This window comes from Suncus etruscus, chromosome 3 (genome assembly GCF_024139225.1).
Source record: "Suncus etruscus isolate mSunEtr1 chromosome 3, mSunEtr1.pri.cur, whole genome shotgun sequence".
Classification (NCBI taxonomy): Eukaryota; Metazoa; Chordata; class Mammalia; order Eulipotyphla; family Soricidae; genus Suncus; species Suncus etruscus.
The window spans coordinates 60,822,013-60,849,741 of NC_064850.1; the positions used below are offsets into that span (position 1 = coordinate 60,822,013).

The 27,729-nt window shown below is 37.7% G+C and overlaps 1 protein-coding gene across 1 annotated transcript in view; it reads left to right on the plus strand.

Annotated features, from left to right (window-relative positions):
* ASPM (assembly factor for spindle microtubules) overlaps nucleotides 1–27,729 on the plus strand; it is a 47,455-nt gene that overhangs the window by 6,058 nt on the left and 13,668 nt on the right. Inside the window, 15 exon segments of the mRNA XM_049770779.1 lie at nucleotides 2,298–2,402; nucleotides 2,827–2,973; nucleotides 4,623–4,868; nucleotides 5,138–5,205; nucleotides 7,882–8,023; nucleotides 9,353–9,483; nucleotides 9,872–10,047; nucleotides 12,964–13,109; nucleotides 13,200–13,285; nucleotides 14,021–14,239; nucleotides 15,308–15,515; nucleotides 15,621–15,763; nucleotides 15,868–15,996; nucleotides 17,842–18,036; nucleotides 19,909–23,670. Coding sequence (XP_049626736.1) covers nucleotides 2,298–2,402; nucleotides 2,827–2,973; nucleotides 4,623–4,868; nucleotides 5,138–5,205; nucleotides 7,882–8,023; nucleotides 9,353–9,483; nucleotides 9,872–10,047; nucleotides 12,964–13,109; nucleotides 13,200–13,285; nucleotides 14,021–14,239; nucleotides 15,308–15,515; nucleotides 15,621–15,763; nucleotides 15,868–15,996; nucleotides 17,842–18,036; nucleotides 19,909–23,670 — 5,903 coding nt within the window.

The following is a 27,729-nucleotide window of genomic DNA, read 5'->3' on the forward strand; positions in this document are numbered from 1 at the left end:
CAGGAGAAATGAAGTCATGAAATTTTCCTATACATGGGTATACATGGAATCTATTATGCTGAGTGAAATAAGTCAGAGAAATAGACACAGAATAGTCTCGCTCATCCATGGGTTTTAAGAAAAAATTAAAGACATTATTGTAATAATGCCCAGAGACGATATAGATGAGGGCCAGAAGGACCAGCTCACAATGTGAATGAAGCTCACCACAAAGAGTATTGAGTGCAGTTTGGAGGATGTACTCTTTATGACTGAAACCCAACTACAATCATGCTTGTAATCATGGTGCTTAAATATTTTATTTTTAAAAAAAAGTGTCCAGTAAACAGAGGAATGAGTAAATGACCCACTGAAATGTTGACATTTGGATCTGTCAGTGGATTGATTAAAACCACCAAGTTGAGCTGCTTTGCTGTGTTTATCCAGAATTCAACACACTGGGTTTCCTATTTATGAGTCTTTATGAAAATATTAACTCATTAAAAACCAAATGTAGGAAAGCAGAGAAAGAAGTCCAAAATTTTCAGTATGTTTTACACTTTGATCAGGTACTAGCTCTATGCTATGTTTTGTTCTAGTCTCTACATATAAGCACAGATCCACAATCTTCAGTTCTCAAATGAACAATTCACTGGTTTTCACAGAAGCAGTAAAGTGAGATGTTTTACTTTCTTGGCTTTGTAAATGTGGCAGGGAGCTGTGGGGTGGTTCAGAGAAAGGCTTCCCGCAAAAATGAAAGGTTCTGGGCAGAGGGCTTAGTTTCTGCAGTTCTATAGGTGTTCTCATATTGTTGAAAATGAACCTTTTCTTTATTTTCATAATTGATATACATTGGCAGTCCCTTAACTCAAAGCTAACTAAATTTGAATCTCACCATTTTCATGTGTCATGAAAGTTTTTTAGTAGTTATTGCCTTCAGCTATTTACAACTGTAAAAATTGTTGTTAGCTCTTAGATCAAACAGTACCACAGAAAGATGGACTGGATATTTATTTACTGTTAGAGGGTATAAGCTGGGGGCGGGCTCTACTTTGAAGGAGCCTCTGCTATTCTGTGGGTTCATCTGCTATAGAGGTTTTATTGCCCTTTTCTTTGTGACCTCCTCTGTATACCTCAGTTAATCTGGAAGTCATGTGGAATTTTTATTTTCTATCATTTGTCTAAACAGTTGGTTTTAAAGACTTGTTGATTCTGTTAATTTTTTTTTAATTTTCTTTTATTTTTCTGCCCTGATGTGTATAGAAAAGAATGCATACTTCCACCATGGCTAACTGGCTTACTAGTTTCCTTAAAGCCTTTTATCCTGACTTTCTACCTGACCCATACTGTTCTCTGAAGCATAAATGAGGGTGTACTTTCTTAGATTTAAATTCCCCTTGCACGTATGTTGTTGTGTCAGATCATTAGCCCAGGCTCCTGAATCTGTTGCTGGTTAGAATCCCAGCTCGGCTAACTTTACCACAGACTTAATTGCCCTAAGTTTCTGTGACCTAACTATAAAATGTGCTTAATAATAGGTAGGTTTGTGTTGATGATTACATGAGGTCATTCTTACTAAAAGACAAGGACCAGAGAGTTGGTCACAGTTGGACACCATGCTTGGAATTCGTGAATTCTGGGTAAGATTTCCTCACCACAGGCTCCTCAAACCACTACCATCGCTTCCAACTCCCCCTTCCAATTAACAAAAATGATGATGGTGCCTGACTAAATATTAGCTGAAAACATTATTTTTCAGTATTATTGAAGTTATTGCCTGTTTTGACCTATGGTATTATATTTTTGTCTGACTATGTCCAGGCCCTATTCCTCAGGCCTAACTTCCAAAATTGTCGAAAGAGCATCTGCATTGCAAGGTTGTCCTGCTCTTGTAGAAAAAATTAGCTCCGCTTCTAGGTCTTGTGACTCTGTATGCACTTCTTTGGGTATCATATTTTATTTGTGCCCTGTGCATTGGAAGCTTCCTACCAGCTGTACCATCACTCTGGCCATCATATTGTAATTGTTTTAAGTTTCTAGATTGAGAATTTCCCTAAAGACTGAGACTGATCTTTTTTCAATTTGCATTATTAGTTACTAGCTGAGACTAGGAAACATATGGCAAACATCAAATTGTGATTTAATAAATCTGAACCATAACTTTTAGAAATACAAAATAAATTCCAGATACAGGTTTTGTTAACAGAGTTCATTAGATAGTTCCGGATCTGTTATAGTTGCTTATATTGAACTTTGAAACGAGAATATTCAGGAATTTCTTCCTCCTGTTAATGCTAGTCTTCTCACATTAATTTCAGAGTTATTAGCATACAGAACTCCTCATTCTAAAAGAAGCAAAAAGACGAAGTCTGTTATTGCAGTGGCACAATCCACTTTGACTTTCATCAAACCAATAAAGGCAGGTAAGTCTCTGGCAAAGCAACATGGCATAAAGCATTAATGATATTTGAAATAGAAATGTACTTGACCCTTATTTTTTTAGGATGTTTGAAGATATTAAACATTATTTTAATAATAATAATGTAATTTATTTTAGTATTAATATTATTTTTGATTTTCTGCTTAAAATGTTTTCAGCTGTTTTTAGCATATAGTAGAAAAACAAATATTTCTCAATGTTTTTGTTTGTTTGTTTTTGTGGTGGGTCACTGTTGCAGGAGAAGACAGAGCCTACTACTTACAAAGTGTGTGTTGACCACTGAGCTGCCCATCAGTCCCTAGAACCAATTTTACTAGTGAAACTATATACTTTATCTAAAAAAAAAAAAAGAGGGATTCATTATCTGAAGGACAATATTTTACACCCAAAGCCCATTGTTTTCTTAGATATTCCTAGACACCCAATGCCGTTTGCTGCGAAAAACATGTTCTATGATGAACGCTGGAGGGAAAAGCAGGAACAGGGCTTCACATGGTGGTTAAATTTCATATTGACTCCTGATGACTTCACTGTGAAAACAAACATTTCTCAAGGTAAATTTTAACTTGAAGTTTAAATAATATTATAATATTGCTCTTTTAACAGAGAGTATTTAATGTAAATCTTTGATTAGCCATGCTTGACAAACTTCCAGATGATAGGTCATGCTCACCAAATCATTCAGGTGAATGTGTGGGTGAAAATGTTTTGGTCATCTTGTAACAAAATTGCTTTTCTTGTCCTTTACTTTTTTTTTTCCAAATAAATTTCATCTGAGTTAGAAATAAAAAGTTGATGCTAAGAAATCGAATTCAGTCTCACATAATGTTCTATGTGGCCTAGAAAGGTAGATCATATTTTGTTTTGTTTTGGTCTCCTTTTCAAGTCCATGTAGACAATTTATGCAGTAATAAATAACAGTGGGTCTGAAAACTGTTCATATGAGGAGGTTTTTTTGTTTTTATGGTTTTTGAACTTATCCGGCAGCACTCAAGAGTTACTCCTGGCTCTGTGCTTATAAATCTACTCCTGTAGGCTCGGAGGACCATATGGAATTCCAGGGATCAAACCCGTGTTGGCAGCATGCAAGGCAAACACCCTACCACTGTGCTATCACTCCAGTCCCCATATGGGGAGATATTATAACATTCATTTCTTGGGGCCTGAACGTTCTTACAGTGGGTAGGGCATGTGGCTTGTATGTGGTTGATCCGGGTTCAGTCCCGCATGACTTATGTTCCCTGGATCCAACCAGGAGTGATCCCTGAGTAAAGCCAGGAATACGTTCTGAATACCACCTAGTCTGGCCCAAAAATAAACAAAATCTCAGTTTTTATTCTGGAAGTGTAAGGATTCAAGATAGAGTCTTGTCCTGCAAAAATTTAAAGGGTTTTGTCATAAAAGAGAAGGAAAGTGCAGGGTAGCTTTCTCATAGAAATTGCATGGATCAGTTCAGCTCTAAATCAGGACAAATAGGTTTTTGGCTTTTTGGGTCATAGTGGCCAGTTCTCCGGCTTAACTCCTGACTCTGCTCAGGGAATCACTCCTGTGGTGCTCAGGGGATCATATATGGTTCCCAGGAATTGAGCCTGGATCAGCTGCATGCAAGGCAAATGCCTTATTCGTTTTACTAACATTCTGGCTCAGGAAAAATCCTTATTAATAGGGAAATTGTCAAATTTTAGATAGGCTCTCTTTACTATGAGAATTTTATTTCTTTGGTGTTCAAACCGAGCCTTGCCTATATTTGTTAGTTCTCCTATTGAAAGATGGACATATATATGTAAGTATGTGTGTATTATATATACACACATAATAAGTTTTTTTTTAATTCAGATTACATTTGGAATGGTACCTGAATTTTATTTTTTAAGTTATATTCTTTAGCCTCAAATCTTAATATACAGAAAGATAGAAGCTGATGGGCCATGTAGGAGGCAAGAGGATTAGCCTAGGTTGGAGATTAGATAGAGTTCAGAATTAGAAATTAGGAAGACATTACACTTTGGGTGCATTTTGTAAGTAGAGCCAACAGATAGCACAGGTCTTTGAACCCCAGGTATTAATGAATGATTGCACCCTTGTTTGGAGATAAAGAGAGAAGAGCACATTGTCATGAGTATGAGACTCATTTTGGACCATTCTAAGTTTTATTTTCTGCACTTGGTTTCGTCAAAAACATTCCCACTTTTGCTTCTTCTAGTCAATGCTGCCACCCTTCTCTTGGGAGTGGAGAATCAACATAAAGTAAGTGTTTCTAGAGCGCCTACGAAAGAGGAAGTATCACTTAGAGCTTACACTGCTCGCTGCAGACTGAACAGGTTGCGGCGTGCTGCCTGTCGCCTGTATACTTCTGAAAACATGGTGAAAGCTATTAAAAAGCTGGAGATTGAAATTGAATCCAGGCGGTTAATGGTTCGAAAAGACAGACATCTCTGGAAAGACGTAGGTAAGCAATGAAACCATAGGCATCTTGAGAGTGAAAATCACTATAGAGTTTGTTTCAGGGTTAAATCTATCTGTGATTTGACATCAATTTCAAAATTGTGTACACGTCATCAGATGTGGTCATATATGTACTTATTAGAAGGAAAGTGTCTAAACTACTTTGTTGCATAGAAATGAAATATCTTATTTTTTTCTTTACATCATTTCATTAAACTTTATTGATTGTCTCGAGATAGAGGTCTGATTTTACTGTTTCTAAATGTATTTCAGGAGAAAGACAGAAAGTCCTGAGTTGGCTGTTGTCATATAATCCTTTGTGGCTCCGGATTGGCCTAGAGGTAAATATATGTTTCAGTGTTTTGAAAGACAAAGATAGGGCTGGAGAGAGTTCAGTGGGGAGGTAACTTGCCTTGCATATGGCAGATATGCATTTGTTCTTGACACAGTCTGTGGTCCCCAGAGATCATCAGTAGTGATTTCTGAGTGCAACGCCAATAGTAATCTCTGACTATGCTGGATATAAGTCACCCACTCCCCTGGAGGCTCCCCAATTAAAAAAAAGATAGATTTTACATTATACTTTCATATTTACTTATTTTTATATATTTGATGGAATGATAGGCCATCTCTAGTAATTTTTAAGGGTTCCTCTTTGTGCTAGGGAACTGTATGTGGTGTGAAAGGTCAAACCAAAGTTGGTTGCAAACACTTTAACCCCTCTAATCTTTTCTGACCCTAGTAGAGCTCACTTTTGAGTCCATGGTCAAAGATTACTCCAAGAGGTGACCTAGAGACCATATGTGATGCCTGGAATTGATCCCAAGTTGACTGTGTGCAAGGAAAGCACTCTACTTGCTGTATATCTGTCCTGTCCTCAGTAAATTTTGGTTTTATTTATAAAGTAATTTGGCTTGTCAGTTAATCTTTAAGAATGAAATTTAAGGTTCTTTAGTAAATACTCATTAGCTAACTAAAACTGTCATTAAGTATTATTGCTAGATCATTACATGATAGTTTTATTGCTAGTCTCAAATATATATAATTTGGCACTGGATATAATAACATGAATAGTTAGCTCCCTGCCTTGGCTGTTTCAAATATACTTTGTTGTTTAAATCTTTTTAAAACCCAGTGAACTATATATTATAATTTCTACTTTACTGACATGGTAGAAGGTGTCAAGTGACTTGCTGAATGCCAGTAATTGGACAGGAATCTACCAGTTCAGCTTATAACCATTTGATGGAAACCTGTTAATAAAGATGTCATTGGAATATTTAAGTGTTTTATATGTTAAATGGCACACTAATATTTATATATATGTTTATGTTAATTAGAAAGTTTCTACAAGACTTAAAATAGTCTTATTTTTAAAAAAATAATCTTGCTTTTTTTCCTTCATAATTTTACTGCTAAAGTTTAATTCTTTAAATTGTTTTATGCTCAGCATAGGAAATATCCTATTCTTCATTTCATTTTTTTTTTTTTTTTTTTAGATTTTAATGGCAAAAATCTTTGGAATTAAAGGAGTCTTTGAAAATAGCTGGGTTTTATATGTCCAAAATTGGGGACTAGAGAGAACAAGCAGTATTTTTTTTTTTTTTTTTTTTTTTTTTTTGGTTTTTGGGCCAAACCCAGTGAATCTCAGGGGTTACTCTTGGCTGTGCACTCAGAAATCACTCCTGGCTTGGGGACCATATAGGACACTGAGGATCGAACCCAGGTTTGTCCTGGATCAGCCGCGTGCAAACACCCTACCACTGCACTGTCGCTCAGGCCCCAAGCAGTAAACTTTCTATGGTCACATAGCTTTATTGTTAAATTACTTAGCCTTCTTATTTCAGTGCTTGCATCCTTTCATTTAGTAGAACATTACTTGTCAATTGGCTCTGTTTCCCATATCAAATAATTCCTGAATTCACTTGAAATAAACCCCCTTTACTACAGATTAAGGTTTTTTGTGGGAGGGGGAGAGATATAAAAATCTAGAGTTGGACAGAAACTTTGCAGTGCTTTTAAGCTTTTAACACAGCTTATTTATGTAGCATACACCACTTGAAAGGCCAGTTATCTGACCAAAGACAAATGAGGTGGCAGTAGGTTATTTGACCCCACAAGAGATGTCACTGGTATGTCATTGGATGCTTTCAGTGAGTATGACTTTTTTGGATTATAAGAAGAAGTGTCAAAGTCAAAACAAGTAAATAAAGATAGAGATTTTGCCAGCTCATAATACTTCTGTCCCTATATTGTACACATATTTTAAAATAAAATTTGATAAGATTTTAGTGTCTGATTGCTTTAAAAATCTATTATAGGCATATTGGTAGTTAGCTAAGTTCATGCTTTAATTACTGTTATCTTAAAAAATTCAAACTTCCCAAATTTGAATTTATTATTTGAAATGACCTCAGATGATTATCTACTCATTAACTATTAGAAAAGTTTAAATGTTAAGGTTTCTCTTATATCTTCCTGGTATATTTAGCGGGGCAATTAGAATTAAATTTTAGTAAAGTTGATAGTTTGTCCACAATCCAATACACCATGTTTGATAGGTTCTTTTTTACATAAAATGAAATAATTGAAATGTATTTTCAGGTGATATTTAAAAATTTGTCTTAGTCTCTAGCTTTTTACATGTAAAGTTTATACCATATACAGTGAAGAATGTAGAAATCATTTACATATAATAAAGACGTCAGTGTCCTGTGTCACTTCTACACTATTCTGATAATTGATCATGACAAACTGATCAGTAGGTCTAAGTTCTTATCTTATTAAACTGTGGATTAAAAATGCATCTTAAAATAAGTTTCTTTGCAATTTATTATCAGTAAATACTTGATTCATTATATTTATTTTATATATGGTGATTGTGTAATAGTTTATCAGGCAAAAGAAAGAGAGTCACAAGTGGAAAAATTTTCGAAGTTCTGACATGATCTCTTCCCTTTCTTGCTGCATCCTTTTGCTTCTTAGAAATAATGACTTCGGATCTGATCTCTTTTCAGACAGTTTACGGAGAACTTATATCTCTTGAAGACAATAGTGATGTCACAGGGTTGGCTGTGTTCATTGTAAATCGCTTACTTTGGAATCCTGATATCGCTGCTGAGTACAGACACCCTTCTGTTCCTCATCTGTATGGAGATGGTAACTAATTCTGCTTCTGCTGAGTCTCTGTGCCTCTGACTTCTCATTCTTCCATTTCTGTTTAAATGCTTCTACCTTGGAAAACCAGTTTAAATAGGTCCCTCTTTCTCTCAAATGTCTTCACCCTGTCATTCCACATCATTTCCTTCATTGCTTTTTCTTACCTTTGTTTTCTCTCCCCACTCATTTCTCCTAAGGCTGAGGAGCATCACATTTATTTAGTTAGCTGTTACATATCTTGTTCCTAGAATGGTGCCTGCTTATATTAAAATGCTTTTAAAATCTTTATTTTTTTTTTATTTTTTGGGGGGCCTCCGGAGAGGCGGAGGAAAAAACAAAACAAAAACGTGAACCCCCCCCCTTAAGGGGGCGGGGGAACGCTCCCTGAGGGGAGGCCGGCAGAGGACAAACAACCCACATCCCGCGGTGGGAGAGGTTAGGAGCCAGTTTCAGCCTCGAACCGCCTCGCCACTCAGAGCCAGACCACTGGGCACCGGACAGAAGAACGCTCCCCCCCCCACCCCCCGGGAGCGAGAGTGCCTGACAAGCAGCGGAGGGGACAGGGAGCCCGCACAAAGACAGAGGAGCAGGGGTAGGGGGAGGGCGGCCTGAAGCCGGTCGTTCATCCCATCGGGAAGCCTCAGTCACCGGGTCGCCTGCAGCAGTGAAGATGCGCTTCGCGCATCTCCGAGCCCATCTCCGAGCCCACCGCCCTCGCGCTTCTTTATAGCAGAGGAGGCGACTGCGGCCAGGATGGTGTGTGCCCCCCCATGCACGCAAGAGCCGGCACACAGGGCCCTGGCGGGCGGCTCAGGCGGCAGAAGCTCAGGGACAAGTCCTCAAGACAGGCCCGGCTCCCGGCATGCACCCGGGTAGAGGCAGCAACCATCCCGTTCCCTGCGATGGAAAGCCACCGAGAGAGCGTGTCAGCAAAATCTTTATTTTTTTTTTACACAGACTTGTGGTTCAGTGCTCAGGGACCCATAGCACAGATCTGGGGCTCTCACATACAAATCCTGCAATTAGCCTTTGAACCATATTCGCAGCTCTGCATTCACTCCACTAATGGTTAAATATTTATTGTTATGATTTAAAGGTATTGGTGTCTCTGTGCCTCTACTTTTTCAACTCTGAATTGGAAATATTAAATGGTGCCTTTCTCATCGAATCACTGATTATTAAATTGATTCATGCATATTCAGCACTGAGGAAGGCATATATTGTATTTTATTTTTACTTCCTAGTACTTTGTATTTGACTTTCTTTTCTATCTTGAGATGTTACTTGTCTTTCATAGACTAATGTGTTCTGTTCTGCACTTTATTTAAGGTCATGAAGAAGCTTTATCTAAGTTTACATTGAAAAAGTTACTGCTGTTGGTTTGTTTCCTTGATTATGCTAAAAACTCCAGACTTATTGATCACAATCCTTGTCTCTTCTGTAAAGATGCTGAATTTAAGGTATTTTTTTTTAATTTTATAGTTAGTGGCTTATCTTTCCCATTTAAGACTTTCACATGCTTTTATGATATAGTTTCTCCTTTGAACAAAGTGAGTTTCCACAGGACAGTGGTCTGAAGTCAAATAGAAAGTCTATGGATGGAGACTGTCAGTAGCTCTCCTGCCTCATACAGATGGTTGACTTCAGCTCAGCTCTTTATTCTTAACTTCGATCAAGATCGAAAGAAGCTGTACTTCTGAGAAATTAGTTTGGGGAGAACTCCCATCTCTAAATTTGACAGTCATTTTGCTTTGCTTCTATTTGTATAGAATTACTTAGAGAATTAGTCTTTACTATGAAGAAAAGCATGCTATTGGACTATAATACTTGCAACTTGGTTCTTTGTAGACAAGTAAAGAGATTCTTCTGGCTTTTTCACGAGACTTCCTGAGTGGTGAAGGTGACCTCTCCCGACATCTCAGCTTATTAGGCTTACCTGTTAACCATGTTCAGACACCATTTGATGAATTTGACTTTGCTGTTACAAACCTTGCTGTAGACTTGCAGTGCGGGGTGCGTCTTGTGTAAGTATAAGAAACTGAATTCTTGGGGCCGGAGAGATAGCATGGAGGTGTAAGCCGTTTGCCTTTTATGCAGAATGTCATTGGTTCAAATCCCAGCATCCCATATGGTCCCCCGAGCGCTGCCGGGTGTGACCCAAAAACCAAAAAGAAAAAAGAAACTGAATTATTTAATAGAAGGAATATATTGGGAGAAAGTATTTTATTCCTTGTATTTCACTCTTTTTTGCACTAGGGTTTCAAACTGAGGATTTGAAAATCTGGAGTAAGTTGCAGCACTTATCTAAGTATCTGCACCAGGAAACTTTAGGCCCAGAAACTTTTATAGCCTACCTATGTTTTTTTTTCCTCCCTGCTGCTCTATTACTAGAAGGTTTATGTAAGAGATAGTAATCGATAAGGAGAAAATAAAAAAAAAAGAAATAGTAATATATGAGAATTAGAGTTGATAAGAGCATGAAATAAGATAAAATAATATTAAAGTGGGCCCAGAGAGATAGCACAGTGGTGTTTGCCTTGCAAGCAGAAGATCCAGGACCAAAGGTGGTTGGTTCGAATCCCGGTGTCCCATATGGTCCCCCATGCCTGCCAGGAGCTATTTCTAAGCAGACAGCCAGGAGTAACCCCTGAGCGCCGCTGGGTGTGGCCCAAAAACCAAAAACCAAAAAAAATAAAAAATAATACTAAAGTGTGGGGCCGGCTAGGTGGCGCTAGAGGTAATGTGTCTGCCTTGCAAACACTAGCCAAGGAAGGACTGCTGTTCAATTCCCCAGCATCCCATATGGTCCCCCCAAGCCAGGGGCAATTTCTGAGCACTTAGCCAGGAGTAACCCCTGAGCATCAAATGGGTGTGGTCTGAAAAACCAAAAAAAAAAAAAATAATAATAATAATATTAAAGTGAATAATATTAAAGTAAGTAATAAAAATAATATCAAACTACTTTGTCTACAGTGTTTTTCTGAGTAGTGCATTGGTTAGGCCAATTTTATTTTGTTTTATTTTAGCAACTGATTACAGACATGAATGTAGTTGGGTTTCGGTCATATAAACACCCCCCTTCACCTCTGCAGCATTCACATCACCAATGTCCCCCATGTCCCTCCCGCCTGCACTGTTCTTGTTTTTTGTGATGTGTGCCAGACTCTATGGCATGAGACGGTACCTTGTTGTTTTGATTTGTAAGCTCCCTGATGACTACTGATGTGGAGCATTTTTTCATTCTTTTTGGCCATTTGTATTTCTTCTTTAAGGAAGTGTCCATTTCTTCTCCCCATTTTTTGATAGGGTTATATGTTTTTTTCTTGTTAAGTGCTCTCAGTACCTTGTGTAACTTCGGTATTTGCCCCTTATCTGCTGAGTATTGGGTGAATAGTTTCTCCCATTCTGTGGGTGGCCTTTGTATCCTTGGCAATGTTTTCCTTTGATGTGCAGAATCTTCTTTGCTTAATATAGTCCTATCTGTTTATTGCTGCTTCAATTAGTGCTGTTTCCTCCTTGAAGACTTTAGTCTCAGTGTCATGGAGTGTTTTACCTACATGTTGTTTTATATACTTTATAGTTTTGGGTCTGATATCAAGGTCTTAAATCCATTTGGATTTGATCTTTGTGCATGGTGTTAGATAGGGGTCTGATTTCCTTTTTTGCACGTGGCTGACCAGTTGTGCCAACAACCACTTATTGAAGAGGCTTTCCTTGCTACATTTCTCATTTCTTGCCCCTTTATCAGAGATTAATTGATGGGGAACATTCTCTGAATACCTAAGTCTATTCCACTTATCTGAGAGTCTGTCTTTATTCCATTACCATGGTGTTTGATGACTGTAGTTTTGTTTTTTTTTTGTTTGTTTTTTGTTGTTGTTTTTAGGTTTTTGGGCCACACCCGGCGGCGCTCAGGGGTTACTCCTGGCTATCTGCTCAGAAATAGCTCCTGGCAGGCATGGGGGACCATATGGGACACCGGGATTTGAACCAACCACCTTAGGTCCTGGATCTTCTGCTTGCAAGGCAAACACAACTGTGCTATCTCTCCGGCCCCAGCTTTGTAATACAATTTAAAATTGGAGAAAGTGATGCCTCCAATATTCCTTTACCCAAGGGTCGCTGTCTAGCTATTCCTTGGTGTTTATGAATTTCAGAAGTGTTTGATCCACTTCTTTGAAGAATGTTATGGGTATCCATCCTTAGAGGAATTGCATTAAATCTGTACAATGCTTTGGGGAGTATTAACATTTTGATGATGTTAATCCTCCCAATCCATGAGCAGGATGTGTATCTCCATTTCCTTGTGTCCTTTTTTATTTCTTGAAGATGGCTTTTGTAGTTTTCTTTTTATAGGTCTTTAGCCTCTTTAGTTAATTTGACTCCAAGCTATTTGAGTTTGTGTGACAGTTCTGTTAATGGGATTGTTTTTTAATGTCCATTTCTTTTCTATCATAATTGGTGTATAAGAATGCCATTGATTTTTGTGTGTTAATATTGTAGCCTGCCACTTTACTATATGAATCTGTTGTTTCTAGAAGCTTTTTGATAGAATCTTTAGGGTTTTCTAAATGTCATCTGCAATGAGTGAGAAGTTGATTTCATCCTTTCCTATCTGGATGCCCTTGTTATCTTTTTCTTGCCTATGGTATGGCAAGAACTTCCAGCATTATGGTGAATAGGAGTGGTGAGAGAGAGCAGCCTTATCTTGTACCAGATTTTAGAGGAAAGGCTTCTAATTTATCTCCATTGAGAATAATATTTGTCATTGGCTTGTGGTTGATGTATTTTTGGCCAGTTTTGGAAATAATAAATAACCATAAGTGTGATAAATCACACTTGTATAAAAGTACTATGAGTAAGTAAAAGGTATTGGGCAATAAATTGTTTTGATATGTGTTTTCCTATGCTAATTTTACCTGAAAATATTTTGTTGCTAGGCGAGCTTTAGAACTTCTTACTCAGAACTGGACTCTCTCCAAGAAACTGAGGGTACCAGCCATCAGTCGGCTTCAGAAGATGCACAACATTGACATTGCTCTACATGCCCTGCAGTCACGTGGTGTCAACTTGAGTGATGAGCGTGGTAAGCTCAGCAACCACAGAGCAAGTTCTTCTCAACTTTATCGAGTGGATGTATAACTACTTTTCTAATGGACTGTCTTTTCATCGGTAGGAAATACAATCCTCGCTAAGGATATTGTGGATAGGCACAGAGAAAAAACTCTTGCATTGCTTTGGAAAATAGCATTTGCTTTTCAGGTATTCTACTTTGGCTTTTATGTTAAAATTTTTTTAATATAGGTAAATATTTCATAGCGAAGACTAATATACAAATAACATTAACAACTATTACCATGATTTATTCTACTTCAGGATCTGTGACAATTAGGATATATATGAAATCCTCACAATAATGTTTATGTTATCACTATCTCATAAGCAAGGATACTGAATCCAAATATTGCATCAGTGAGATTTCAGAAACAGAGCTGATCTTCTCATTTAGGTTTGTGTTGCCCTACATCCCATGTAGAGTTGACCCTTGAACAACATGGGTATTAGAGGTTCTCACACCTTCATCTCCTTTAGACAAAAATACACATTGAACTTTTGATGTCTCATCTTGCTTGGTGAAATTGGTAACTGGTTTCAGAGACATTATGAATACTAAAGACTGAAGATGCTCAAACCATAGGGCTTTGATCTTCATCCTCATCTGCTATTCAGCTGTTATATATAGTTAGTTGGATTTCTGAGCAGAATAGATTTAAACACACACACACATATACACACACATGTAAATGGACCATGACAAGTTCATACTTGTGTTGTTCAAAGTCATCTGTACTTAGTATATATGCTTACTTCTAGTGTACATGCCCATTTCTCTGAAGACTGTTTGCCTTTTAAAAAGGGGGTGGTTAGTGGGGGGAAGACTTCTGAGGGTTGAAAAATAACCTGTAAACAAATGTATTTGTTACTGTTGTGTTTCAGGTGAATATTGCCCTTAACACAGAGCAGTTAAAGGAAGAAATTGACTTTTTAAAACACACACACAGTATAAAGAAAGCAATATCTGCACTGTCATGTCATTCCAATGCTGTTATTAATAATAAAAAAGAGAAAAATAATAGTTCATTTGAACACTATAGTGAAAACATAAAGCTGTTAATGGATTGGGTGAATGCAGTTTGTGCCTTCTATAATAAAAAGGTATGCTTTATTTTTCTAGTATCTTTAAATTTTTATTAAAGTTATAAATGGTTCCTTACATTTCTTAATAATGTATTCATATAAGAAACCTTTCACCTACATCATTGAGAATATTGTGTACTGTGCTTTACTTAAGGTATAAAGAATTCTGAATACATATTATTTTATGTCTCACTAAAAAAATAAATGCTTATTGGTGAAAGAAATGGGGTAGCAAAAGATCACATTCTTAAAAAGGTAAATGCAAATAATTCCACAAAACAGAAAGGGTCAGTAAAAAAAAAGTGTTAGTAAATTTATTACTAAAATAGAAGGAAAAAAATATTTAAACAGTTAAATGAGTTTTCTTGGTAGAAAAGTTACTGAATATAAAAAGTATTCTGTGTTTTCCTATGCAGTCTGGATCTGTCAGCCTTGAAGACCCTAGTACTGAAACTTGAGACAAAATTTGTTTCTTGTCAGGTGTTCCTAGAAATTCATGGTCTTCTTTGGATTGTAAACAAATTACTAAATCTGCCTGTGCCTCCCTGCTTGGGTGTATTGTCTTTGTAAGAAAATATGGTATATTGGATGGAGAACCCTACATTAGAAGGAGGACCATGATTTAATTCAAAATTTTACAAATGGGGCCAGAGTACTAATACAGCAGATAGTTCACATGCTTTGCACACTGCCATCCCAAGTTCAATCCTGGTACCTGAGCCCTGCTGCAAGTGGTCCCTAAGTAAAGAGCCCAGAAGTAAGCTCAGGAGCACTGTCATATGTGCACCCCTTCCCCCAAAAAAATTTACAATGAACTTATACCCAAATAAGAGTTTTGGGAAAGAGCATGATGTTTGAGGAATACCATCTAGCCCAGTACAATACAGAGAAATTTGCAGTTTTTGAATAGTTGATAATTTATAATTAAGACATTTCATTATGAATATTATATTATGTTGAGTATTATTAGCAATAACTGATATTTTTAACTATTAAAAGTATAAGGATCATAAAACTAGTAATATCTATTAGCATCTAATACAACCTCTTATTTCACTGCTTATTTTACTGGTGTTTTTCAACCAGGTGGAAAACTTTACAGTGTCTTTCTCTGATGGCCGTGTGTTATGTTACCTCATTCACCATTATCATCCTTGCTATGTACCTTTTGATGCCATATGTCAGAATACTACTCAAACCGTGGAATGTTCACAGACTGGCTTAGTGGTATTAAACTCATCCTCAGAATCTGATGGAAGTTCTCTGGATATGTCCCTTAAAACACTTGATGATGGTTTGCTACTTTTCACTAACTTTTCCATTTTCTTTCATTTTCTTCTGTTTGATTTTTGACCTGATCCTTTTAATTCCTCTCTCTCTTTTTTTTACCCCCAAATAGAAAAGACCTCAGAACTTTGCAAACACCTGCTAGAGAATGAAAAGAAAAACTTTCAGTTAATTAGGTCTGCAGTTAGAGACCTTGGTGGAATTCCTGCTATGATTCATCATTCTGACATGTCAAATACAATTCCCGATGAAAAGGTAAATAAAGGCAAGTTTGTTAATAGCTCTCATTAATAAGAGCCTCAGAAAAAATATATATTCTCTGTTAAGCTTCTGTTTCCATCCTTTACATTTTCTCTTAGGTGGTTATTACCTATTTGTCATTCCTTTGTGCAAGACTTTTGGATCTTCGTAAAGAAACAAGAGCTGCTCGACTTATACAGACAGCCTGGAGGAAATATAAATTGAAAAAAGATCTGAAACAACATCAGGTACTTCTAAAATGAAGGCACCTGAATGTACATGGTAGTGTGTTGGGTTGGAAGCTAACTGAGTCTGGTTTTCATATATTGTTTTGTGAAGTTATTCTCAGTTTCCATAATTGAGTTTTTAATGTAGATAGATATTTCTGAGATTTCTGATGTTTTTTAATTGAATGTATTGTTCAGTGTCTGGTTTTACTTGTACTTAGTCTGTTCCGGGATAAATAGAAGACCTTCGTAAATTAGTGGGAAAGAAGCTGGGGACAACTTACTTAACTCTTGCTTTCTCCTGGTTGGACTCTTGTCTCTCTCAAAGGGACTGAGTTTTCCGTTGATTCCTTCCCTCTTCCCCCAGTCCTGTCCTCCAATATTGTTTGGCCCTATCTGAATTTGCAATTTATTTTACCAAGTTAATTTATTTCCCTTAACTATCTTCCAGTTTATTCTTTATTAATTTAAAAGTGCTGTGTTTTACTTGAAACTTTTTTGACCTGAAATGATATTGTCTTTTCATTTCAGTATAAAAATTTTGCATTGATGTTAAAACAACTTTCTGAACTTCTGAGACATTTGTTATTCTGAACAAGATGAGAAATGGTCTTCTTGATAAAGTTGAATGAACTATTTTATTCTTGGGCCACCATACGTTTCCTACTGGTGATACTCTTTATTTGGGGAAAATTAATAGTAATTACACATTACAAGATTTCACAGTGTTTCAGAAAACTATTGACCTAGTATTTATTCTTGCTTCTGGGTTGCAATGTATTTAAGATATAGTTCTTCATATAACTGTATAAAACAGCAAGACATTTTTAACAGTATCTCAGAGACATGAGAGATGAGGGCTGGTAGGTGCAGCTCAGGACATGAAGCTCATCACATAGAGTGATGATGCAGTTAGAGAGATGACTACACTGAAAACTATCATAACAATGTGAATGAATGAGGGAAGTAGAAAGCCTGTCTCGAGTACAGGTGTAGGGGGGTGGGGAGGAGGGAGATCTGGGAAATTGGTGGTGGGAATGTTGCACTGGTGAAGGGGGGTGTTCTTTACATGACTGTAATCATACAACTATAATCATGTTTGTAATCATGGTGTTTAAATAAAGATAAAAAAAATTTAAAAAAAGTGAAAAAAAAACAGCAAGATGTAGGCAATTTGACTTGATATATGTACCTGATATTGTCTCTTAGTCAGCCCAGAAGTTAGATGAATTAATTTGATTTTTGTAGGATTTTTTGTTTTGTTTTGTTTCCCAACAAAAACATCACACACAGTGATGCTCAAGAGTAATAACTCTTGGTTCTCCATTCAGGAATCACTTCTGGAGGTGCACCACATGGGGTGCAACAGATCAAACTTCAGTTGACTGAATGCAAGACAAATGCCCTACCTCTTATACTATATAGCTTCGGCCCCCAGATTTTTTAGTTTTATAGCATGTTTTAAAATTGGATTGATGTTCTTTTAACTTGGATATCTGTAGCCTTCTAGATCATAGGTTTCAAAGAATAAGTCTATATATACACGTATATAATATAGATTATTATTATTATATATAATATATATATCTTTCTTTAAGCACCATGATTACAAACATGTTTATAGTTGGGTTTTAGTCAAAAAAGAACATGCCCCTTCACCAGTGCAACATTCCCCCCACCATTGTCCTTCCATCTCCATCTTCCCCCATTACCTTGCCTGTATTTGAGACAAGTATCCTATTTATCTCACTCACTAACATCGATAGTTGTTACTCACTAACATGATAGTTGTTAGTGTAGTTATTTTCAGGGAGTTAGTCTTAAATAATTAGGCATGTAATTGTATTTTTTTTGTGTGTATTTTAGGAGAGAGAGAAAGCAGCAAGAATTATTCAATCAGCTGTAATCAAATTTCTAACTAAACAACGATTGAAAAAGATGGGTAATGCAGCACTAACCATTCAGAAACATTGGCGAAAATATGTAGCACAGAGAAAATTATTGATGTTGAAAAAGGCAAAGCTAGAAAAAGTTCAGAATAAATCAGCATCAGTAATTCAGGTAATTATGTAATTATATATATAACATCTGAATTTATGTAATTATTAAGTTTTAGTTACATTTCAAGGAAGTAAAAGACAAAATTTTGAAATACATTTTCTGTTTTTATATTTTATCGAGTAGTTAATTTAGCAGATATTTAGTACCTCCTAGTAGCGAAACTCTTCACTCTAAAATGGCAAGCTATCTGACTGAACCCCTTGCTTTATTGCACTTAGAAAATTACAGGAATCACAGATGTAGAGTAAATACAGTTTTTCTTACATAATGATCACTTACACTGAGTTTAATTCTTGAACTAAATTTACATTTTGGAATAAAATATACTTGTTTATGATGTATCAAGTTTACATATTGTTTGAGTCCATTTACTGGTATTGGTTAAAGGATATTAATTCCTCATAAATGAGCCATAATGAGCTGATACTTTTGTTTTGTTTTGTTTGGAGCCATACCCTGTTGTGCACCAGAATAACTCATTCTCTGCATTTAAGAATATTCCTGGTGGTGGTTAGGGGTCCATGTGGAATACAGATGTTCGAATCCAGGTTGGCCACATGGAAAACATTTGCTTTCCCTGCTTTACTAGTTTTCTGGCTCCCTGATCCCTTTTCATATACTTTGATTTGCTATTAAATTAATAATGCTTTATTAAGTCACTGGGAAATTTTTTTCATCAGTTTTTGTGAAAGAAATTCAATAGCATTATCATTTATTTCTCAGCTATAAGGGTTTGGTAAAATTCTATAGTGATACCCTCGATATATACATCTAAATATTTTCACGTTAGATTTTTTGGTGTGGAGATTGTGGCTACTCCTGTCTCTGTGCTTGGACCATATGGTACCAGGTTTGAACCTAGTTGGCCCACATTCAAGGCAAATTATTTAATCTCAGTACTCCCTTGTATAAAAGTTTCAAACAATAAAGCTAATCTTAAAAAATATAATACAGGTATTTAATATTTAGTAACTTGGTAGTTTATGACTTTCATAGACTTCTTGATCTATCCATCTTAGTTGCTAAATTTATGTTTATATTTTATTGTTCATCCTATTGATTCATTTTTAGCTAGAGTCTTGGCTCTGTTCCTACTTAAGTTCTTTTTTTTTTTTTTTTTTTCTTGGATCAGCTGCATGCAAGGTAAACACCCTATTGCTGCGTTATTGCTCTGGCCCCTATATTCCTACTTTAATCCTGGCATTAATTATTTGTGTTCTCTTTCGCTCTCTGTATCTCTCTCTTGCTCTCTTCCCCTTTTGTGTATGTCATACTAAGATCTATACTGATAAATCCATCTATCCAAAGAACAAGGCTTTAGTTTCATTTTACTTCTTTCTATTGTTTATTTGTTTCCATTTTTTATTTTACTTTAAAGTAGTTTTATTTAGGGAATATATTTGTTTTGGATGAAAAGAGAGATGTTGATATTTGCTTTTTATTGTGTTTCCATACAGCACTATAATAAATAAAATTAAGCTTGATCTTTTTTCTGCTCTTAATCTGTTTGCACTTAATTCAGTTATCCAGAAAGGACTAAGGGATAGAAAAAACTCTTATCCCCTTCCTTGCAATAATAAGGAACTCTTATGTTTTACTTTTTTTTTTTGCATTTGTTATACTAAATAAAGTTTATATTTACAGAAGACAAATGCAATTTCAGTATCATTAGTGTTGGAATGATTTTTTTCAGTTGGCTCTAGTCAGTTCAGTATACAAACTAAACAACAATGAGAAACTCTTTATCAAAGTATATGTATACTATTTTTAATTTATTGTGTACATTTTAGTAAATATAGAAAAATAGTATTGTCAAAATATGATGCATATCGAAAACCAAGTATTTTACTTTTTCTTTTTTACCTTTTACAGAGTCATTGGAGAAGATATTCTGCTAGAAAGAAGTTTCTGAAATTGAGATACTATTCGATTCTTCTTCAGTCTAGGATAAGAATGAAAATTGCTATTAATTCTTATAAACAGTATCTATGGGCCACCATTACAATTCAAAGGTATTGGCGTGCTTGTTTAAGAAGAAACCTTGATCAACAGAAATATAAAACGCTAAAAGCTTCAGCAATTTTAATTCAATGTATGTTCAGAAGATGGAAACAACATAAAATGCAATTAAAAATCAAAGCTGCAACAACATTGCAGCGAGCTTTTAGAGAATGGAGTGCCAGGAAAAGAGCTCAAGAAAAGTCTGCTATTGTCATCCAGTCATGGTATAGAATGCACAAAGAATTACAGAGATATAATCATATCAGAGCTTGTGTTGTCATCATCCAGGCAAGATTTCGATGCTTTCAAGCCCAAAAGTTATATAAAAGGAAAAAGGAGTCTATACTGATTATTCAGAGGTTCTACAAAGCCTCTCTACTGGGGAAGATGGAGCGAGCCAACTATTTGCAGAAAAGGGCTGCAGCCATTCAGTTGCAGACTGCATTCAGGAGAATGAAAGCACGTGCCCTATACAGGCAGGTTAAGGCCGCCTATACCTTACAGTCCTATTGGAGAATGAGGCAAGACAGAGTTCGGTTTCTCAACCTTAAGAAAATTGTCATCCAATTGCAGGCACACATAAGAATGCAGCAGCAGTTCCAGAAGTACAAGAAAATGAAACGTGCTGCCCTGGTAATTCAGCTTTATTTTAGGGCTTACGTTTCCACCAAGAAAGCTCAAGTATCTTACCAGAAAACTCGATCTGCTGCCATTGTGCTACAGTCTGCATTTAGAGGATTGCAAGCCAGGAAAAAGTTTTTGTACATCCTCACATGTATTACAAAAATCCAGTCATCTTATCGAGCTCATTATTCCAGAAAAAAGTTCCTGAGCCTTAAAAAGGTCACCATAAAATTGCAATCAGTTGTCAGAATGAAGCAAACTCGTAGACGTTATTTGCATTTAAGAGAAGCTGTTCTGTTTGTCCAGCGATGGTATCGCTCCACCAAAGCAGCTGCTCGCCAGAGAGAAGAATATATGCAGGTGCAGAAATCTTGTGTCAAGCTGCAAGCTTTGTTTAGGGGATACCTGGTTCGAAAGCAGATGAGATTGCAAAGAAAAGCTGCAATTTCACTCCAGTCTTACTTCCGAATGAGAAAGATGCAGCAGCGCTACCTCAAGATTTATAAAGCAACTGTTGTCATTCAGAATTACTATCGTGCACACAAAGCCCAGGTGAATCAAAGGAAGTATTTCTTGCAAATCACAAGAGCAGTTATTTGCTTGCAGGCAGCCTACAGAGGCTATCGAGTGCGCCAGCTAATCAAACATCAGTCTGTGGCAGCTCTTACTATTCAGACTGCTTTTAGAGGCTATAGTAAAAGAGTGAAATATCAGTCTCTGCGTCAGAGCATCATCAAGATTCAGAGATGGTTCAGGGCTTACAAGACTGCTCAAGAGATAAAAGCACGATTTTTAAAGGCAAGGACAGCTGCGATTTCACTCCAGTCTGCTTATCGTGGCTGGAAAGTTCGGAAGCAGATCAGCAGAGAGCATCAAGCCGCAGTAAAGATTCAGTCTGCCTTTAAAATGGTCCAGGCCCGGAAAAGGTACAGTTTGTTAAGAACAGCAGCATTGATCCTCCAGCAGCACCTGCGAGCCTGGACTGCAGGAAAGAAGCAGCGTCTGGCGTATGTTGCCCTCCGCCACACAGTTCTCATACTCCAGGCCACTTGGAGAGGAAAAAGAGTTAGAAGAGAGATTCAAAGGCAGCGTGAGTGTGCAGTCATCATACAGTCCCACTACAGAATGTATGTGCAACAGAAGAAATGGAAAAGCATGACAAGAGCTGTTCGTTTGATCCAAGTGTACTATCGGACTTACTGCATTGGAAAAAAGCAGCAGCACTTGTATTTGAAAACCAAAGCAGCTACAGTAATTCTGCAGTCAGCTTATCGAAGGATGAAAGTAAGAAAAACACTGAAGGAGTGGAACAAAGCGGCAGTTGTCATACAGGCGAGATACAGAGCTCATAGAGCCAGAAATAAATATGCTACCTACCGAGCTTCTGCTATTATAATTCAGAGATGGTACAGGGGTATCAAAATGGTAGATCGTCAGCATGCAGAATACCTTACCTTGAAGAGAACAGCCACTAAAATACAAGCTGTTTATCGAGGTTTTAGAGTAAGGAGACAAATTCAGCATATGCATATGGCAGCTACTATTATTAAGGCCATGTTTAAAATGTATCAGTGTAAAATAAGGTACCAGAAAATGAGAACAGCAGTCATTGTAATTCAAGCAAGATACAGAGCCTACTCTCAAGGTAAAACCCAACGTGCAAAGTACTTGTCAGTTTTGAAAGCTGTTAGTGTTCTTCAGGCAAGTTTTAGAGGAACAAGAGTTAGACAGACTGTAAGGAAGATGCAGGTTGCAGCCATCCTCATTCAGTCAAATTACAGAAGATACAGGCAGCAAACATGTTTTAACAATTTGAAGAAGGCAACGAAAACTGTACAGCAAAGGTACCGTGCAGTCAAGGAAAGAAATAGACAGTATCAAAGATACAACAAATTGAGGTATTCTGTGATACTCATTCAGGCTACTTATAGGGGCATGAAAGTCAGAAGACATTTGAAAGCTATGCATATTGCTGCTGCTCTTATTCAGAGGAGTTTTAGAACTCATATGATTAGGAGGAGATTCCTGTCTTTCCGAAAAACTGTTATTTGGGTTCAGAGGAAATACCGTGCCAATGCCTGTGCAAGGTACCACAAGCAGCAATTCTTACAGTTGCGAAGGGCAGCCATGAAAGTCCAATCATGGTACAGGGGCTGGGTGGTTCGGAAAAAGGTGCAAGAGATGTCCAGGGCTGCCAGCCTGATCCAGGCTGCTTTCCGGAAACACACAGCCTGTAGACGATACTGGGCCCTGCAGCATGCCTCAGTGGTGGTCCAGCAGCGATTCCGAGCAAACAGGGCTGCAAAATTAGAGCGACATCATTACCTCCAACAGAGACATTCTGCTCTGATACTTCAGTCTAGATTTAGGGGTATGCGGACTAGAAGACTTTTAAAAAACCTGCATTCCTCTGCAACCCTCATTCAGACCAGGTTTAGATCTTTAATGATAAGGAAAAGGTTCATTTCCCTCAAGAAAGTGGCCATTTTTATTCAGAGGAAATATCGAGCCACTCTTTGTGCACGACATCACCGGCACCAGTTCTTGGAGTTACGAAAGGCGGTGATTAGAATCCAGTCATTCTACCGAAGGTGGCACGTGAGGAAGATGATACAGAGGGAGCACAGGGCTGCCCTTCTCATCCAGGCTGTCTTCAGAATGCACAGAACGTATGTGACATTTCAGACCTGGAGACATGCTTCCATTATAATTCAGAGGCGTTACCGAGCCTATCGAGCCTCCAAACTGCAAAGGCAAAATGATTTCAGGCAGTGGCATTCTGCTTTGGTCATTCAGGCTGCTTATAAGGGAATGAGAACAAGACAGCTGTGGAGAGAGAAGCACAGAGCTGCTGTCATTATCCAGAGCACTTATAGGATGTATCGACAGTATTCTTACTACCAAGATGTTCAGTGGGCTGTAAAGGTTATTCAGAAAAATTACAGAGCACATCAGAAACAGAAAGCACTTCAATACAACGAACTCGAGAAAGCGACAACCTGTGCTCAGGTAGGTTTCCAGGACAGGACCCAAAGTCAGTCGATGCAGAAAGAGCATCTTGTAGCTGTTACTGTTCAGAAGTACTTTAAAGGTTATTTGACCAGGAAGCATTATCTCTACTTGAGAGCAGCATCAGTTTCTGTTAAGACAAGGTACAGGGCCTGCACTGCAAGCCCAAGCAGGTGTTTGCATATAGTTTTTCATGCAGGGGCAAGAGGTCCCCAGAGGGAGGTCCAGTACATTCACTGGGCTGCCACACACATTCAGGCATTTTACCAGATGCATAGGGCCCACAGTGGTTACCAAGTAAAGAAAGCAGCAGTTGTCATATTACAAAAATATTACAGAGTCTATATTATTTGTGCAAAGTCTTCAGGCTTCGTGGAGAAGCCAAGAAGGCTAGACAGGGGCCGGAGAGATAGTATGGAGGTAAAGTGTTTGCCTTGCATGCAGAAGGACGGTGTTTCAAATCCCGGCATCCCATATGGTCCCCCGTGCCTGCCAGGAGGGATTTCTGAGCATAGAGCCAGGAGTAACCCCTGAGCGCTGCCCGCTCAAAAAACAAAACAAAAGGCCAGACAGAAATGGGAAAAAAATGGCAACCATAGCTGACAGGTCTGTGTTCTGCTGTTGCGGAGCTGGCAAAACATCAGCTCCACAGTTGGATTTCTTAAGGAAGATGGTAAAGCCTGTTCAGTTGTTCCTGCAGGGGAAGCTGTTCCCCAGGAACAGCTGCAGCTACAGTTTTGAAGATTTTTCACACCAGGTACTCAACAGGGGAAGCTCAGATGTGGGCAGCCAAAAAATCACATTCTTCAGATGGTCTTGCATCACCACAGGTTTGTGCAGCAAAAGAGAGCAGTCCTCACACTGCAGCACTACTTCAGGACATGACAAACTAGGAAACAATTTTTATTGTACAGAAAAGCAGCCCTGGTCTTACAAAAGTCTCTCCAAGCCTTTTTATCTACAAAACATTAAAGGAAAGCATATTTGCAACTTAGAAACAATGAGATCAGGCTAGGACAAAAGGATTTCTACAGAAGTGGAGGTTTCAGGAAATGAAATCTAAGGCCAGAAAAAATCAGGTATTTATATATTTAATGATCAAGTTTCCATCCCTAACATGCCCAACAGTTGTCAGAATGTATAAAATGAGTTAAGGGAGATTATGAAGAATAAGAGTGAGTTTATGTCTTCCAAAATGGGACTTTTTTTTTTTTTTTGTAGGTTTTTCAGTCACCCGGCAGTGCTCAGGATTTACTCCTGGCTCTACGCTCAGAAATTGCCCCTGGCAGGCACAGGGGACCATATGGGATACCGGAATTCAAATCACTGTCCTTCTGCATGCAAGGCAGATGCTTTACCTCCATGCTATCTCTCCGGCCCTGAAAAAATGGGACATTCTAAAGTAGGAAAGGGGCAACAATAATTCAGATAAGACAACCCTGAACAGGGTTATTTGATCTAAGGTTATGTTGTACTTAATGCTTTTAACATGGGAATTTTGAGCATCTAGTTTGATGAATGCAAGTTCTTTAAAGTAGTTTCTGTATTACTAAAAAAAAAATTAGGTAATGTGCTTATTTGGCATTATTCAGACCAAAATGACATTACTTATCTGCTATTAACCAAAGCTACCTAGAAGTAGCCAGATGTACAGATGTGAGCACTCTGAATTCTCAAGCATTTTCATATTTTGTTTTATATTCCAAGTGTGAGCTTTATTTTTGGGCCACATTGGTGGTGCTCAGGGCTAAGACCTGACTGCGCTCAGGAATCACTCCTGGTAGAGTTCAGAGAACCGTATGTGTTGCCATGAATGGATCACACTCAGGGTCAGTTGTCTACGTGCTGTACTGCCACTCTGCCCTAAAATTTGTGAGCTCTATTCAGTGTTTTCTTTAAAAATGGAGGAACTGAGAAAGGTTAATAATTTGCTTGTGTGTGTGTGTGTGTGTGTGTGTGTGTGTGTGTGTGAGAGAGAGAGAGAGAGAGAGAGAGAGAGAGAGAGAGAGAGAGAGAGAGAGAGAGAGAGAGAGAGGAAAGAAAAATGAAGAGAGATCTGGGAATTGACTCTAGATATTTAACACTTTCTATTCTGAAGCTAAGTTTTAAATCTAAGGTGATAAATTGATACGGCTGCTGAGTTACTGGTAGCTTAGCCAGCAATATTATTGCTCAACAAACAGTTCAGTGCTAACAATCTACCAATACCTGCTCTGTAGTGAGTAAATCTAAGATGAGCATTTGGTTTGCTCTGATTCTTAACATACACATAGCTTCTTTTTCTTTAAAAAACTTTTTTTCTTTATTTAAACATCTTGATTACAAATATGATTGTGATTATGGTTTCAGTCATGTAAAGAACACCCCCCTCACCAGTGCAAACATTCCCACCACCAATGTCCCAAATCTCCCTCCATGCAACCCCACCCCACCCCCCACCTGTACTCTAAACAGGCTTTCCAGTTCCCTCATTCATTTCACATGATTATGGTAGTTCTCAGTGTAGTTATTTCTATAACTGCACTTACCACTCTTTGTGGTAAGCTTCATAAAGTGAGCTGGAAGTTCCAGACCTCCTCTCATTGTCTCTGAGGATTGTTGCAAAAATGACTTATTTTTCTTAAAACTCATAGATGATTGAGACTATTCTGCGTCTGACTTATTTCACTCAACATGATAGACTCCATGGACATCCATGTATAGGAAAATTTCATGACTTCATCTCTCCTGACGGCTGTATAATCCATTGTGTATATGTGCCACAGTTTCTTTAGCCATTCGTCTTTTGAAGAGCATCTTGGTTGTTTCCAGAGCCTGGCTATTGTGAATAGTGCTGCAATAAATATAGATGTGAGGAAGGGGTTTTTGTATTGTATTCTTGTATTCCTAGGGTATATCCCTAGGAGTGGAATAGCTGGGTCGAATGGGAGCTCAATTTCTAGTTTTTGGAGGAATCTTCATATTGCTTTCCATAAAGGTTGGACTAGAGACTGCATTCCCACCAGCAATGGATAAGAGTTCCTTTCTCTCCACATTCCCGCCAGCACTTATGATGTGTGCCAATCTCTGTGGTGTGAGATGGTATCTCATTCTTTTGATTTGCATCTCCCTGATGAGCAGTGATGAGGAGCATTTTTTTCAGGTGCCTTTTGGCCATTTGTATTTCTTTTTTATCAAAGTGTCCATTTCTTCTTCCCATTTTTTGATGGGATTAGATGTTTTTTTCTTGTAAAGTTCTGTCAGTGCCCTGTATATTTTGGATATTAGTCCCTTATCTGATGGGTATTGGGTGAATAGTTTCTCCTACACGGTGGGTGGCTCTTGTATTCTGGGCACTATTTCTTTTGAGGTGCAGAAGCTTCTCAGCTTAATGTATTCCCATCTGTTTATCTCTGCTTCCATTTGTTTGGAAAGTACAGTTTCCTCCTTGAAGATGCCTTTAGTCTCAATGTCATGTAGTGTTTTACCTATGTGTTGTTCCAAATACCTTATGGTATCAGGTCAGATATCGAGGTCTTTAATCCATATGGATTTTACCTTTGTACATGATGTTAACTGGGGTTCTATGTTCGCTTTTTTGCAAGTGGCTAACCAGTTTTGCCAGCCACCACTTAGGATTTCTTGCTCCTAGAAAAATATAAAAAAAAAGAACAAAGGATTTCTTGCTCCTTTGTCAAAAATTAGGTGATTGTATATCTGGGGAACATTGTCTGAGAACGCAAGCCTATTCCACGATTCTAAGGGTCTGTCTTTGTTCCAATACCATGCTGTTTTGATAAATATTGTTTGTAGTACAGTTTAAAGTTGGGGAAAGTAATGCCACCCATTTTCCTTTTTCCTAGGAGTGCTTTAGCTATTCGGGGGTGTTTATTGTTCCAGATGAACTTCATAAGTGTTTAATCCACTTTGAACAATGTCATAGGTATCTTTAGAGGGATCACATTAAATCTCTACAATGCTTTGGGAAGTTATGCCATTTTAATGATGTTAATCCTGCCAATCCATGAGCAGCGTATGTGTTTCCATTTCCATGTTTCCTCTCTTATTTCTTGGAACACG